General features: G+C 49.1%; 1 protein-coding gene across 4 annotated transcripts in view; it reads right to left on the minus strand.

Moving 5' to 3' along the window:
• The window catches only part of KSR2 (kinase suppressor of ras 2), a 293,238-nt gene that overhangs the window by 167,476 nt on the left and 111,464 nt on the right, over nt 1–14,298 (minus strand). For all 4 annotated transcript variants that reach the window (XM_048821591.2, XM_048821588.2, XM_048821589.2 and 1 more), the window contains exon 5: nt 4,778–4,959. In XM_048821591.2, the coding sequence (XP_048677548.1) occupies nt 4,778–4,959 (182 nt within the window). The remainder of the gene's footprint in view (nt 1–4,777; nt 4,960–14,298) is intronic.

Below are 14,298 nucleotides of genomic sequence, written 5' to 3' on the forward strand. Positions count from 1 at the left end.
CCTTTGAAATCTGACAGGAGCAGACAACAGGGCACAATAGGCAATGGACAGACAACTCAGTTTGGCAGCATGGCACCAGTGAGACTTTGAGGGATTAGAAGGGAGACAGAGTGGGTTCCTTGCACATGAGCAGCGGGAGGTGGCCCAGTGCACTAAGGGCCCTGTGAAAGGAGGGACCAAGGTGCAAGAAGTGGACAAGCAGGCAGACAAGGCTGGAAATGCCGGCCAAGCAGAGGACGACAGTGCACAGCTTGCCAAGAGAGGATGAGTTCTTAAGTGTTTTTTCACACTTCCTCTTGCACAGGAAAATGCTCAATCTGTTTGCAAAGCAAATCGAACCTCAAACTACTGGGATATTTGCACCTAAGACTTTTCTGGCATTTGCATTCCAGCACTTGGCGTTCCGACAGTGTTCCAGAGGAAATAATGGGAATGGTTTGAAAGAGTTACCACTAGATGGCTATGCTTGCTGGGGGGGGGGAGGGGAGATTAAAGAGGGGGAAGGAAAGGTTAAAGCAGGATGGATAAAAATGGGTTATTAAAAAAAAAACAAAAATTGGTTTTGTTTATTTAAATTTTATTTTTTGATTGTTATTTAAGTCAAAATATGTTTTTCTTTTTTAAAATAAACCTGTTTAAAATGAAATCTGAATTGAATACAAAATATGTTAAGGCCTAAACTTACTATAATCTCTTAAAACATTTAAATAAAAAATAAGTTTAATTAAATTCCAGTTACCGTCCTAATGCAGCTGGACACAAATCCTGAGCAAAAAGTTAATTATCTAGTAAATAAGCAATACATCATTCACTATTTTCTAATACACACAAAATGTACAATCAATCAAAATGTGAAAATACTAAGCTATATAATTGCTTAAATAAATGTATACAGTCATAGGTACCCTCGTAGGTAGCAAACTCATGTACCAAATCCAGTGTAAGGGCTCTATTTAGTTGTGCATCAACATGTTTCAGTGGTTTTATCAACCAAAGAGAACGAACCTTTCTCTAGACAATAAGTGAAGTACAAATGGAAAAGTTGATTAAAATCAATGATTTACATCAAGACTTTCCACTTGGTGATTTAAACCACCGCTTTAAATTGCCTTGATTTAAATTAATCCACCTTGGCTTTAAGTAACCCCCACATACTTATAACCTATTGCCTTCAGTCCTGGAGCTCAAAGAGTCTGGGAGCCCATTTGGCAATCACGTGCTTTTCACATAGTGGCTGCTTCAGGTTCGAGGCCTCTTGTCCCGCAGCTACCTATGGAATCTGAAGCCGACAGATCCCCGCTGCCTCCCAAGGGGGCTTCAAACTGACTTTCCCTTCCCTTCGTCGGGAGTGAAACGGGACTCCCAGCGCCCATTCCTTTTACATGAAGCAGAAGCCCTGGATACTAAATAACTGGTAAGATGCTTTCTCTGTAACTGGGGGAAAAACTGAAGTTGTGTGTCTGAAATAAACTGACGATCCTGAGCTTTCTCCAACAGCGAGCCAGGCCTGCAGCAGCACTGCCTTGTGACTTAGGGTCCCTGCACTCCCTACAGACTGCAGTACCCAGATATCTGCTGGGCCAGGAAAACGCTTGGTAAATTCCCAGGGCCCTGCCTGAAGGATTAGGCCGCTGCTCTGATTAAAAACAGCAGGAGACACTGTGTGTGTAATCTGCCAGGTGCAGCACTGGAGATTTAACCCTTTTCATGCTGAATTCTGTCCCTCCTGATTGCCAGGTTGCCTCATCAGCCTCTCACCCATAGAGGCCTCATGCCAATGGGGCAAGGAGAGAGCACACACATGCATACGCTCCTGCTTCGTCCATTTATTTTTGGCTGCATGGATAGAAGCAGCTTTCTATGGAGACAGATGATTGCATTACTTCCTATGGGGAGGAGCGGTGTAGTTTCTCCGGAGAAAAGTAGGACTACAGCTGACTTACCGGACCAGTTTGCCTTTTAGCGGAATGATACTTTCCATTGCCCACACCCTAAGTTCTTTGTGGATCTGCCCCTCTACACCACAGCAGTACCACCCACCCCCGACTACAACATGCCAAAAGGACAACAGGCTTATGTGCACAGACCCTGCTGCCAGCTGCTCCAGATCACATTTCTTCTATTTTAGATATTTATAGGGTGCCAAGTACCACAGTATCTAGGTGCCAGTTTCTTGGCACCTTCCCTCCTTGGCATGTGCTCCCTGGTGGAAATATTGTCAGGGGAGGATATATTTGAGGGGGGGAGGGAGAGTGTCTCTGTAAGGATATGCAATGCCATGGGAGATGTTGTTCAAGCAACATTTCACAGCATTGCCCAGTGCCCTGAGAAACTGAGCGAGAAGGGAGAGCAGAGAAAGGCAAAAGAAGAAGATTGAAAATATGAAGAGTAGGAAGAAAACAGGAAGCAAAGAGGAGGAACAAGAGCCTCTGGAGAGGAGGAAAAAGGGAGAAAATGAACACAAAGTAAAAAGAACAGGTAAAAGGGAGAAAAAGAAAAGGACAGAGCGAGAGAAGGAAAATGTGAAGGAGAGAGGGAAGAAAGCGATGAGCCAGTAGAAGGCAAGTGCAAAGAGTTAGAGAAAGTTGGCTTAACATTAGTAACTAGAAAGAGTCGGTAAGTAAGTGTCAGGCGCAGTGCCATACTTACACATCCATTGCACCTGGCAGATGTAGGATTTCTGCTTCTCTGGTGACTTTCCCTGCATTTTAAGGGTGGGTTCTGTTTATCTTCATATTTACAACTGTGCTGTAAAAACTTCAATTCCTCCAAAATTTATCAGAATTCTGGCTTGGGGCTGGGAAACAAGGGTCAGAATCTAAAAGTGTTTCCCCCTCCCCTTGGATCCAGGGCTAACCACCCACCTGTGACCCACTCACCTGCCACCCTGCCATTTGAACACTAGCAGAATTTACACAAGTAGCCCAGCAGCATGGAACATGGTACATTCTGCTTTGACACCATCTATTTATGGGCATTACAAACAGGGCCCAATCCTCCCACTGAAGTCAATGGAGGTTTTTTGCCACTAGCATCAATGGGAGCAGAAAACAGACCATGTATAAAGACATTTTAAAAAGACACTGACCCAATACAGTTTGTTCCAAACCTTTTACCGCAGGGGCCAAGTTTGCTGTGGGCTTCCTCCACATGGTCTGAAAAAAGGTGTGTGCAAAACAAGCCACAGAGCCAGTCTTTGCTGACAAGGCTTATGGTGCAGTAAAGGAGACCCATTGAAAAACTGGCCCTGAATGTTCAAAGCAGAGAGCCAGAATCGGCAGCAATCCCATGGGAGACCTGCATATCCAAAATGAAACAGGTTTCATTAATCCTTCAATGCCTTTGGGCTCTCTTTCGAGACAACTGTCCCCCTTTCAGGAGTCTGATTTGTCTTGCGTACCCCCAAGTTTCACCTCACTTGCTCATAAAATCAGACATAAAAATACAAAAGTGTCACAGCACTTCTGTACTACTGAAAAAGTGCTTATGTTTTCATTTTATCATATAATTATCAAATAAATCAACTGGAATATAACTACTGTACTTACATTTCAGTGTATAGTATATAGAGCAGTATAAACAAGTCATCCGTATGAAATTTTAGTTTGTACTGACTTTGCTAGTGCTTTTTATGTAGCCTGTTATAAAACTATCTAGATGAGTTGATGTTCCCCCTGGCAGACCTTGCGTACCCCCAGGGGTATGCCTGTAACCAGGCACAGACTTACCTGGCAGTGCCTCCTGCTGGTCATCTCAGGGAATTAGCATCCAGCCTCCGGAGCACCTCCATCAGGCCGGTGTCTCACCGCCCCTGGCCCCGTGTCCCTCCTAGACCCCAGTGCCCTTGTCTTGGGTGCTGCCCTCTGGCAGTACCCCCACAGTTCAGGGTCTCCCCCTCCCAGGGGAACCCTCCCACCCACTATCCCCACCTTACCTCAGTCTTAAGCTACTGCCAGTCACCAACTAGCCCCTGCTCCCTGGGGCAGACTGCAGTATCAGCCACTCATCACAGGCGAGGGGGTTTGGACCTGCTGCCTCTGCCTACCCGTGGCTGCCCCTGCAACCCCCGTACCTAATAGGCCTTCCCAGGCCTGCAGCCTGGGGCTTTCCTAGGCCCGAGCTCCCCTCCTCCCTTAGCCTTCCCCAGCCCTGCTTCCAATCTAGATACCCCGGTCAGCTGGGGTTTTGCTCCCTTCCCCAGCCCCTGCCCTCTGCAGGGCTTTTCCAACTCCTTCAGGGCTGGAGCGGGTGCTCACCCTGCTACAGTACCCCTGGTTGAAAACCACTGCGAAGTGCTGAAGTGTTTTCCTGAATCAGGGCCTAGAACAACAATTCTCCAAAACCTGCACTGAAATGCATACCTATGGCTGGGACTACAGTAAGGGCTGGATTTGTGTCTGTCTTCATATTTTATATACACACATTTATATGTAATACCTCAATATTTATACACATGTATGCATATATATCTTTACACACACACACCATACTTCATTCTAACTATTCATAGATCACCATCAATATTTAGAGCAACAAGTTTTCCTCTGCCAAACCAATGAGAGAAATGAACAGGCAAGCAAAATGTATCCAGCGCTTTTGAAGCCATTTATCTACAACTGGCTACAGAACAGAATCCTGGAGCCTCCTGCCTCCAGGCTCCTCTTCCCTGCCGACCTGAGCAGAATTGGAGCACGCTAGGTGCCTAACTCCACGAGCCGTCAAGGAAAGAGACACGTGATCCCGAGCAGAGGCTCCCCTCTGAGCTGGTCTGACTTACTTGCTGAGAAGGTGGCTTCCATGTGGACAGGAGGAGTGGAAGGAACGCAAGGCTGGTGTCCCACAAAGAAGGAACGCAGGGAGCGCTCGGACAGGAGGGGAGAGCGCTGGGAGGGGATGTTCTCACAGCTTCCCACACTGTTGTGAATCTTTAAGTTCAGGGGCTTGTTCTTTTTCTTTGTTCTAAGAGAAAGAGAAGGAGAAAAAATGAAGAAGAACAGCAAAGGAAACAGAATACGTTTTCTCATGTTAAACAGGGGAGGGGGGAGAAGTGCCAACAAGCCACGCATTCCACTCAGGGAAACACTAGTATGCGTCTGACTAAAACACAAGCACAGGAAGACATGGGCCTGAACCCTTGTCCTCACACACTGGAATGACCCCAAACTTCAGAAAGCCGTGAAATCCAAACCTGGGCTCAGATCCATATTTGCATGTGGCCCCTTATCTTAATAATGAGCTGAACCAGATCCCATTTCCAAAGTCAGACCAGTTCTGAGGCTTACCTCCAAGCCACATTACAGGAGTAGAGGTGTTTATCAAGTGCTTTGAGATCCTTGGATGGCAGGTGCTATGTGAATGCAAACTATTATTACCCACATGGTAACACAAGCTAATAAAAATCATATAATTTTTTCACACTCCAGCCTTGCTATGTTCTTATTGCATTTCACAGTTCTGAAACTACGGCATGTTAACACTGCACGGCAGCATCAATCTTTAGCATCCTACAGGAATTACACTCAACTGCTACCTGAAAAACCTCTAGTGCCCGTGACAGACAAATGTGATGCCATGCTGGGGTATTGGAGCCTCACCATAATTCATTCTTCAAACCCCGTCTTCAGTCAAGACTTGGAAAGGAACAAATCAATCAGGAGTCTGCACTGACCAGTGAGAATTTTGGAAATATTTTCTCTTACAACCTCGTTCTTCCGGGGTTATGTATTCAAAACTCGGTGCTTAAGCTGTTCCTACAAAAGGTTTGTTTTTAAAACACATCCACTATGCCTGTCCAAGCTGTACTGCCCATGCAAATGGGTCTTTATGTGCACAAAACTGGGTACCAAACTTTCCTGTTTGATAAGGTCTATCCACCATCACAACAATGACACATCGACACCAACCCAAACCCTCTCCCACAAAAAACCCTGAAAACAGCCTCACAAATCCACAAAATGAATTTAAAAAAATCACCCTATCCCAAACAGAGTTTATATCCCAATGCTGGAGAGAAGCCAGAGACACCATAACATGCACTAGGGACTTTGCTAATGCTATTGATTTAACATGGAAGGAGTCCAGATACCATGGTGATGGGCAGCAGTACAAGACAGACAGAGATATAAATGTTGTTGGAGCCACTAAACTTTAGGGCTGAGACTTTCAAAGCTACCCGGGGGAGGTTAGACACCCAATTCCCGTGCCTTTAGGGTACTGGGAACTCAAATCCCGTAGGCATCTTTCAAAATCTCCTACCTGGATTCTTTGGCCACACAGACAACAGGCACCATTTATCATTAATATAATGCCAACAGTAGGCCAGCTGTTTTACGGACAAGTCGAGAGACAGGAGCTCTACTGCACCTGCGGGTGCTCAACTGGAATTTCTTTGCAGTTTTTTAACATCTTTCCATTCCAGTCAATTTAAAATGTATCGCCCAGTTTGGCAAGTTGATGAATGAGATGATGATTCCGGGGTCAGATTCTCAGCTGGTGCTAATCAGTGCAGCTCCATGGACTTCAGCAGAATTATGCCAATTTAGACCACCAGAGGATCTGGCCCAGGGCTACAACAGAGGTTTTGTTGTGGTAATTGGGCAGGGCCTACACATTTACTCTAATTGTGAGCACAGCTGTAAAAAGTGCGTGAAAGTTCATAAGTGTCACAATAACCTCCAATAAGTGTTGATGGGAAAAGGCACAAACGGGAGACAGAATGGATTCGTCTACACCAAAAGGCTACCGATATAACCCATGGACTGTGTTGAAATCAGAAGATGTGGAACCACAAACTAATGAATGAAATCAACATAGGCCTAATTGGTGGACAAATATTAAGGGGAAGGGCTGTTTCACCCATCACTCCATTTTGGGATCCTTAAAGAAAGAGACTCTGAGGGGGAAATGATGGATGAACAAGACAGAGGCTACTGGAGTGAGCTTCACCATCATGGCTACCCTCACCATCTCCTGGGACCTTGGACCTTCTTCGTCCTAATCTGAGGGATGCCCTGACCAAACCAGGTCAGATGACACCTTCCACCCCTCCCAGCTCCAACTAAATCCCAACCACCATCTGGGACGAAACGGGATCAGACTTCAACAGCAGCAACAGCTCCAGCTCATCTCAACGAACTTCTTTCTCTTTTCCCCTAAAGGACAGTTAGTCCCATCTTTGAGGCCATTGAAGAGACGGTCAGACAAGGGGTTTTTCCCTCCAAAACTCTCTCCAGCTAAAGGGAAAGGGAACAAGGAAAGTCGGTGCAATGAAAGTCTTATTTAATACTTTACATTTCAAATGATGGAACTGGTTTTCCTTCTTGTCTTTGTCTTCACTAAAAGGTTAAAAGGAATTTCAATGGTGTGTTTGCCATGGCACTAGCAGGCTGAGGGCTCTGTATACCAAAGCTCAGACCTTATGGAACACTGGTTAACGCTGGACAGTGCCTGGGTAACTTTGACGCATTTGGCTCTTTTATGCCATCTAAATTAATACACCAGCAGTGACGGCCCCCATAGCTGTCATGTCTGAGTGCCTCACCCTCTAATTTGGCTTTCCACACCACAGCCGGGGGAGGCAGGCCAGTGCTTTTGTCTCCATTGTACAGAAGAGAAACTGAGGCACAGGGAGGCTAAAGTGACTTGCCCAAAGTCACACAGGAGGTCTGGTAAAGCCACATTTCCTGAGCCCCAGACTGGCAGAAGAAATCCATACAACTTTCCACTGGGACTCTGGGCTAAGGGCCAACTTTCAAAGCAAGAGGCCAGTCCATAAACCCATTTATGTGGGTGCCCCAAAGAGCACGCCCCCCCCCCACTGATCTGAGACAGGGCACACGCCGGCCAAGTGGGCAGTTTAGCCAGCCATGTGCTGGCCAAAAATTCGGGGCTCCCCAGTAACAATCAGCTGTTCTTGGAGGTGGAGGGAAGATGCAGATTTTTCTCTCCGCGCTGCTAGTTTGTCCGATTGAATTAGATCCTGCCTGGCACTGTCAAACGAGGACTGATGGGGAGTCAGTGTGCACTGGTGGAAGGCAAAGGGGGTATAAAGGGCCAGACTCTGAGTGGTGTGAGCACCTTGGGTGAAATTCACCCCATGCAGGGAGGGAGTCAGCCCAGGGACATGGCATCACTTCAGCCCTCAAAACAGAGCTAGCGTGGGATGCGACTGGCACACAGGCCTCAGATGGGGCCTTTGCACAGGGGTGAAACACTCATGCCACCTGCTGAAGTCAACGGGATTGCGGGTGCTCAGCCCCTCTGAGGATTTGGCCTGGAAGCATGTCAATTAACACGTGGGGTGGAGAGAAGGAAGGAAGGTGCCTCACTGGCTACCGTAGCCGGCCTGCGTTCTGAGGAGCTGCTAGAGAGAGCTTCTTCTCCTGTAGCACTTCCCACCCTCCCTCACTGCCCCAGTCCCTGGGATCTCCGGTTACAGCACTTTCTGCTCTTCTCACAAACACAATGTTCCCACTGAGGCCACAGCGTCCATTAAGGAAGCCCAGGTCCCTTTCATTAATCCCGGAGAGGTTTTTTTGGGTGGTTGCTGGCGTTTTTTCTGTCCTCTCTGGCAGGGAGCAGGCAGGGCAATAGCCCTTGATGTTATCAATAAACAATTCCGGGGCCTGGAGGGGCTCCCAGGGCCATCAATCAGCCGCCCAGGCTCTGACACTCAGAAACCGCTGGCGACATTTTCTCACGATTTATGAGGTTAGCATCGACTCCTGCTTGAATTACAGCCTCTTATTCAATCAGGTGCATTTGCTTTCTGGTTACACGGTTGTAACTAATTAGTTAACAACAATGCAGGGGTGGCAAGGGAAGAGAATGAATCGTATTAACCCTCCGATGACGGAGGGATCAGCCCTCTACAGCTCCAGTGCAAGAAGCAGAGGCCTCCCCAGCGTCGCTCCTGCTGATGGGTCTGGCCAGCACCTCAGCATGCTTGGTCAGTGATGGCTGGAGAGGGCGTGAGATTGGCAGCCAAGTCTGTCTCCTGACAGACCTTAGCACTGAGGCCGAACGCTCCAGGGACCGCGTTACTCCGAGGTTCTGTGTCAGGTTTACAGTCATTGGCCCAGCGACCACGAGAGGTGGTCTCGAGCGCTTGGGCCAGGCAGAGACAGCCCCTGTGGTGCACGTTTGAATTATGGGCCGGCAGCTTTGGCACAGCTCTTCTATGTGTCAGCAGCGTTTCCTTCCTTGTTTCTAAAGCCGCTAAACCCATCCCCTTGTCCAGTGGCTCATAAGAGAGATTCCAGCCAGCCCAGCCCCACCATGCGCCATGGTATCAGAGTCTCCTTCTGCACCAGGGCAGACTTCCAATGAATGGCCTCCCCCATGGCTGAGGGATCCACCCAGCCCCCTTCAAGTCCAGCGTGGGAGGTGCCCCATCCCTCCCCCACAGACCCAACCTGCCAGCTCCTGAGGGAAGCCGAAGCGAGACAGGCTAGCTTCTCACACACTTCACAGCAGGGTCCACTGACCCTTGAAAACTGGATACAGGAGATACCTGCAGGGGAATTTGAGGGAGACAGGCCCTTCCCCAAAGGGATTCTAATACACAGGATTTCCCCCCTTCCCCCAACTCAGCATCTCATAGAATAAATCACACACACACACAGAGCGGGAGATGTCTCTGATGGGGGATTTCAGCTAAACTGCACCCCTTCCCCAGGGGAAGATGCTCTTGTCTCCAGAAATCTATTGCAGAGGGGGGTCTCCTCACACCACCTGTCCCCAGGAATTTGGCTGAAGAAGCCAAAAAAGTATGCAATCTAACACAGGAGCCAGAGACGAAGGACCCCAAGCAGAAGGGCCGGTGCCCAGTTCTGTTCTGTACCATTCCTAGCACCGTCCTCCCGGGCACAGAGGAGGAGTTGATAGTTTTACTGAAGCAGAAGGGGCTGGGGCCTAGGCAAAGTAAAGCCCCACACAATCCTTGCAAAGCATTCAGGCTGGGATAGCCTACAGCGTTTAGATGTCGGGATAGCCTAAGTGAGTCAGGTACCAAATCCCCGAGCAATTCAGTGGGATTCCGGGACCTAATTCCCTTTGGTCCCTCTGAACATTCCAGCCCCAGAGAACAGCTCAGCTCACCCCAAAGCCCAGACAGCTCTGTGGGTGCTATTGCGTGCCCTCCCCCTCCCACCTGGTTTGGTTTCAGGCAACACAAGGAAGGACTTCATAACATGAGCCCTTCTCCATTAACAATATAGCAATGTCCACAGGAGCAATGTCCCCCCGCCCCTCCCCCCACAGCCTGCCAGGGGGGTCACCTCCAGCATTATCACCCTCTCTGTACACAGAGGGAGACTGAGGCCTGGAGAGGTGAAGTGGCTTCCCAAAAATCACACAAGAAGGCAGTGGCGGAGCCAAGACCAGAACGCTCTGGCTCGCTGCCCTGGGCCGTCACCACAACGGCATCCTCCCCTTCCTCTCAACCACAGCACATCTCTGATAACCCCAAATCCATGACAACGCCACGGGCATCTGGAGACGCCAATTGCTAGGAAATGACCGCCCTGCGGCACCCCGCGCGTTTGACAGTCCTCCATAGCATGTGAAAATTAAACCGAACTCTAATGCACTAATTGTTTCCTTGCACAGGAAAAGCTGCTGCTCATTTCAATGTCTCTGTGCAAACAACTCGCCATCAAGGGGCTTGTTTCGTTCACTTTGCGCGGCGTGTGGGCTCGCTACCCGAACAGACAATTGCATCAGATGAAGTTCTGCAATGTAGCCTCCTGCCTCTGAAGCAGGCAGGAGCAAAGGACTGTGGCACTTGGGGGTAATGGCCCCAGGAAGCCCTCAACGGGGCTCCCACCAAGTTGGAGACTAATACACCAGCATGTAATCATGTGTCTTCACCTGCTAAGAGCCAACCCAACCCCAGACACCTGTCCCCAGGTTTCCAAGCCTTCCATGCTTCCAGGGTACCCCCTGCTGCTGTCTCCATGGTGACAAGTCCAGCTCTCTGCAGCCCCTAGCAACAGATTTATCCTCTACAGAGACAAGCAGAAAACCATGGGATGAGCTAAGTTTTGCAACCGTAGTGGGACCTTTACAAATATCCCTAATTATCATCTGGTCAATACAGCTGACTCTGAAAGCAGCTGCAGTTTCAAGGCGAGCCTGGAGACAAGGGGCAGCTGAGACTCTGAACTCCTTTGTGGTCCCAGAACTCCTCAGATCCTAGGACCCCTGTCACTGGAGAGCCCATTAGCAGTGGCAGAAAGGAATTTGGAGAGGACAATCCCCTTTTCAGCAGGACAATCAATCCTACAGGGGATTTCACTGCCGGGAGGAAGGGTAGCAAGTGGTTAGAGCAGGAGATAGAGAATAAGAAGAGAAGTCTCTCAATTTCTGAGAGGAGGGTTGCAACAGAGAACTGCCAGTCAGCCACAGGAAAGTTCACACCAATGTTCCAGCCTTGGGGTGGAGCCCATGTGTCCGTGGGGAGTCCAGCAGCTGCAGGTTGGCAGCCTGGCCTGAACCAGTCCTGGCTCTTTTCCAGCACTGCTTTGAGTCCCTTGTTTCCATTTCTCATCCCCACATTTTCCTTTCCCACAAGTATCCCCACATCACAGCACTCTCCATAGACACACTCCAGAACAGCTTCAGAAAGATTTACACAAACAAGCTGCTCCTGTGGTACCATTTAAATGCCACTCACATTTACAGAGTGTGTGTCACATACCCAGTAGGGGCTGGTCCCCATGGAAGAGTTACTCCTTCAGCTCAAGTATCAGAAATCTTTACTACAGACCTGAAACTCTTAGGTTCTAACCCTGCTAATGGACCATGCCAAGGGTCACTGCAAATTGTAAGCAGCCTTTCTGGAAACACGTGGCCCAACGAGACACCAGTGAGTTCACTCCACTTGCGACAAAGCTGAGCTCCAGCCCAGCCTCTGAGCTCATCCCAGACAGAGCCCCCGGCATTGTCTCCTCAACGTGCTCTTCGCAGGCATCCAGCCCAATAGAGCTTCCTGCAGCATGGTGATTAACTACTAATCTTATTTTTTTCCACCCATAAATCAGTTACAGACCAAATATTTACAGAGAGGATCATTTCCTAGCCAAGCCAGGCTGGTGACAGCTCTCATTATTAGGAAGGATGAGTGATTTTGGACAGAGATTCCCCCCTCTTGCTCTGAAAAAAAAATTGAAATTTTAAAAGGATGAATGATGATAGCTGACTGACATCATCCATCCGTCTCCTGGTGTCGCACGGATTCAGGGAAGGATGGCTGCAAACCGCTTGAGAAATGGGAACAAAGAGAGGACTGGGGAAAACTCCTCTAAAGCTGTCTCTCTCGCTTGTCCTCCCTTCGTAGAGCTAACAGGCTGAGAGCGGGGGATATATAAAGTCTTCAACCCGCTAAAAAGGAACAAATCCAAAGCAAAAGAGAAGGAGAAAGGAACAGGAGTGTGATTAGGCAGCAGGCAAAAGGCAGACATGCTTCCAAGCAACAAGTGTGGAACTGCAACGGCTAGAGCAGGGGTAGGCAACCTATGGCACACCTGCCAAAGGCGGCCAGCGAGCTGATTTCCAGGGGCACTCACCCTGCTTGGGTCCTGGCCACCGGTCGGGGGGGCTCTGCATTTTAATTTAATTTTAAATGAAGCTTCTTAAACCTTTGAAAAACCTTATTTACTTTACATGCAACAATAGTTTAGTTCTATATTATAGACTTACAGAAAGAGACCTTCTAAAACCATTAAAATGTATTACTGGCTCGCAAAACCTTAAATTAGAGTGAACCGGTGAAGCCTCGGCACACCGCCTCTGAAAGGTTACCGACCCCTTGGCTACAGCAACTCTCCTGCTCCGTAAGCCTCCTTTGCCCCAAGGCTGCCCAACGGGGGATGGGACACAGCCTAGCACCCGGATCCTCAGCTGTGAATCTGTCCCTGTACATTCCCAGCTAGGGTAACGTGCAAAAGGGTGGAAGTGACTTAGGAATCCAAGTCCCCGAGGCTTTCAGTGAGACTTGTGAACATGTTACCCCGAGTGGATTGCACCCCGGAGAAAGAGTCAGGAGAGCTGGGTTCCATTCCCAGCTCAGCCACTGTCCTTGGCAAGTCTCTTCCCCTCTGTTTACCTGTGTATTGTCCAGACTGCAAGCTCTTTGGAGCCGGGACCGTCTCTCACTGTGTTGTACAGTGCCTAGCACCTCAAAGCCCTCAGGCACTACTTCAATACAAACACCTAAACTAGCCTGGTAACCACCGGACGCTCCAAAGCTCACCAGAATCCAGCAGCAGTCAATGGGAAAGTGGCAACAGGGCCATCTGCGCCATCGGGGCTGGGAAGACAGCCGAGAGACAAGGTAACATCCATGGGAATTGGCAGTTCTAGTCTCCACAGCCTCTGTCCACGGACGGCCGCACCTGCTTGACCTTGCTCCCTTGCATTGCCCCTCTCTGCAGACGGGCTTTTAACCCAGCATCTTAGCTCAAGTTTGTATGCACATGGAAAGGCCGAAATTCTCAATGGATTCTCTAAACTCGTGCTGTGCAAGCTCATGTCCACCTGAGTTTGCCTCCACAAGACAGTCTGTACATGCAGGTGCATACCCTGGGAAGTTTCCTAGGTGTGACTAAGAAGGGCATGTAAAAATCTGGCCCTCAGGGGCTTAAAGTTACAAGAGGGAGGAATGCAGAAAACTAGGCAAGGTTCTAAGCGGCCTCCCCAAGGCCCAAGAAAGGCCGAGGGGGTGCAGATATGAAAACCCTGCTGCCTTTTCCCTGCTCTCCCATCTGTAACATTAACCCCCGTAGGGCCTTGTTCTGCATCCTGACTTTGGCCACTTTGTCAGTGATGTCAGTGCGGGGGTTGCCTGAGTGAGGACCTCAGGACGGAGCCCTTAATGTATGCAAGTCCTTGAGCTTTGATTCCTGGCTCTCAGAGTGCATTACGGCTCATTAGGTGGCTTGACAATTGGTTTGATGGACTTAACGCTCATCCCCTGCTGAGCACCCGCACACACAGAGAGCAGAATGCAAACCTTGAACTTTTATCTCGGTTCAGGCGTGTGAGGGGTCGGTGTTACGTCTGTCGTTTAATCTCTTCCATATTTAACCCAGAGATCAGACGAGTGAAGGAACACTCCCCTAGCAGGGATGACTCCTTGCCCTTTGCCACAGAGCTGCCACGGAGCCGCCCAGGAACGGGACGATACACTTAACGCTTCCTGCAGCAGTGTTCAGATCACCACCCTGGGCAGCTGTGCAGACCCTCCCCTCCCAGGGTAGCAAAGCCCTGCACACAGGTGGGTTAGGAGTGGGGAAGGAT

The sequence above is a fragment of the Caretta caretta genome, chromosome 15, assembly GCF_965140235.1.
Source record: "Caretta caretta isolate rCarCar2 chromosome 15, rCarCar1.hap1, whole genome shotgun sequence".
Lineage (NCBI taxonomy): Eukaryota > Metazoa > Chordata > Testudines > Cheloniidae > Caretta > Caretta caretta.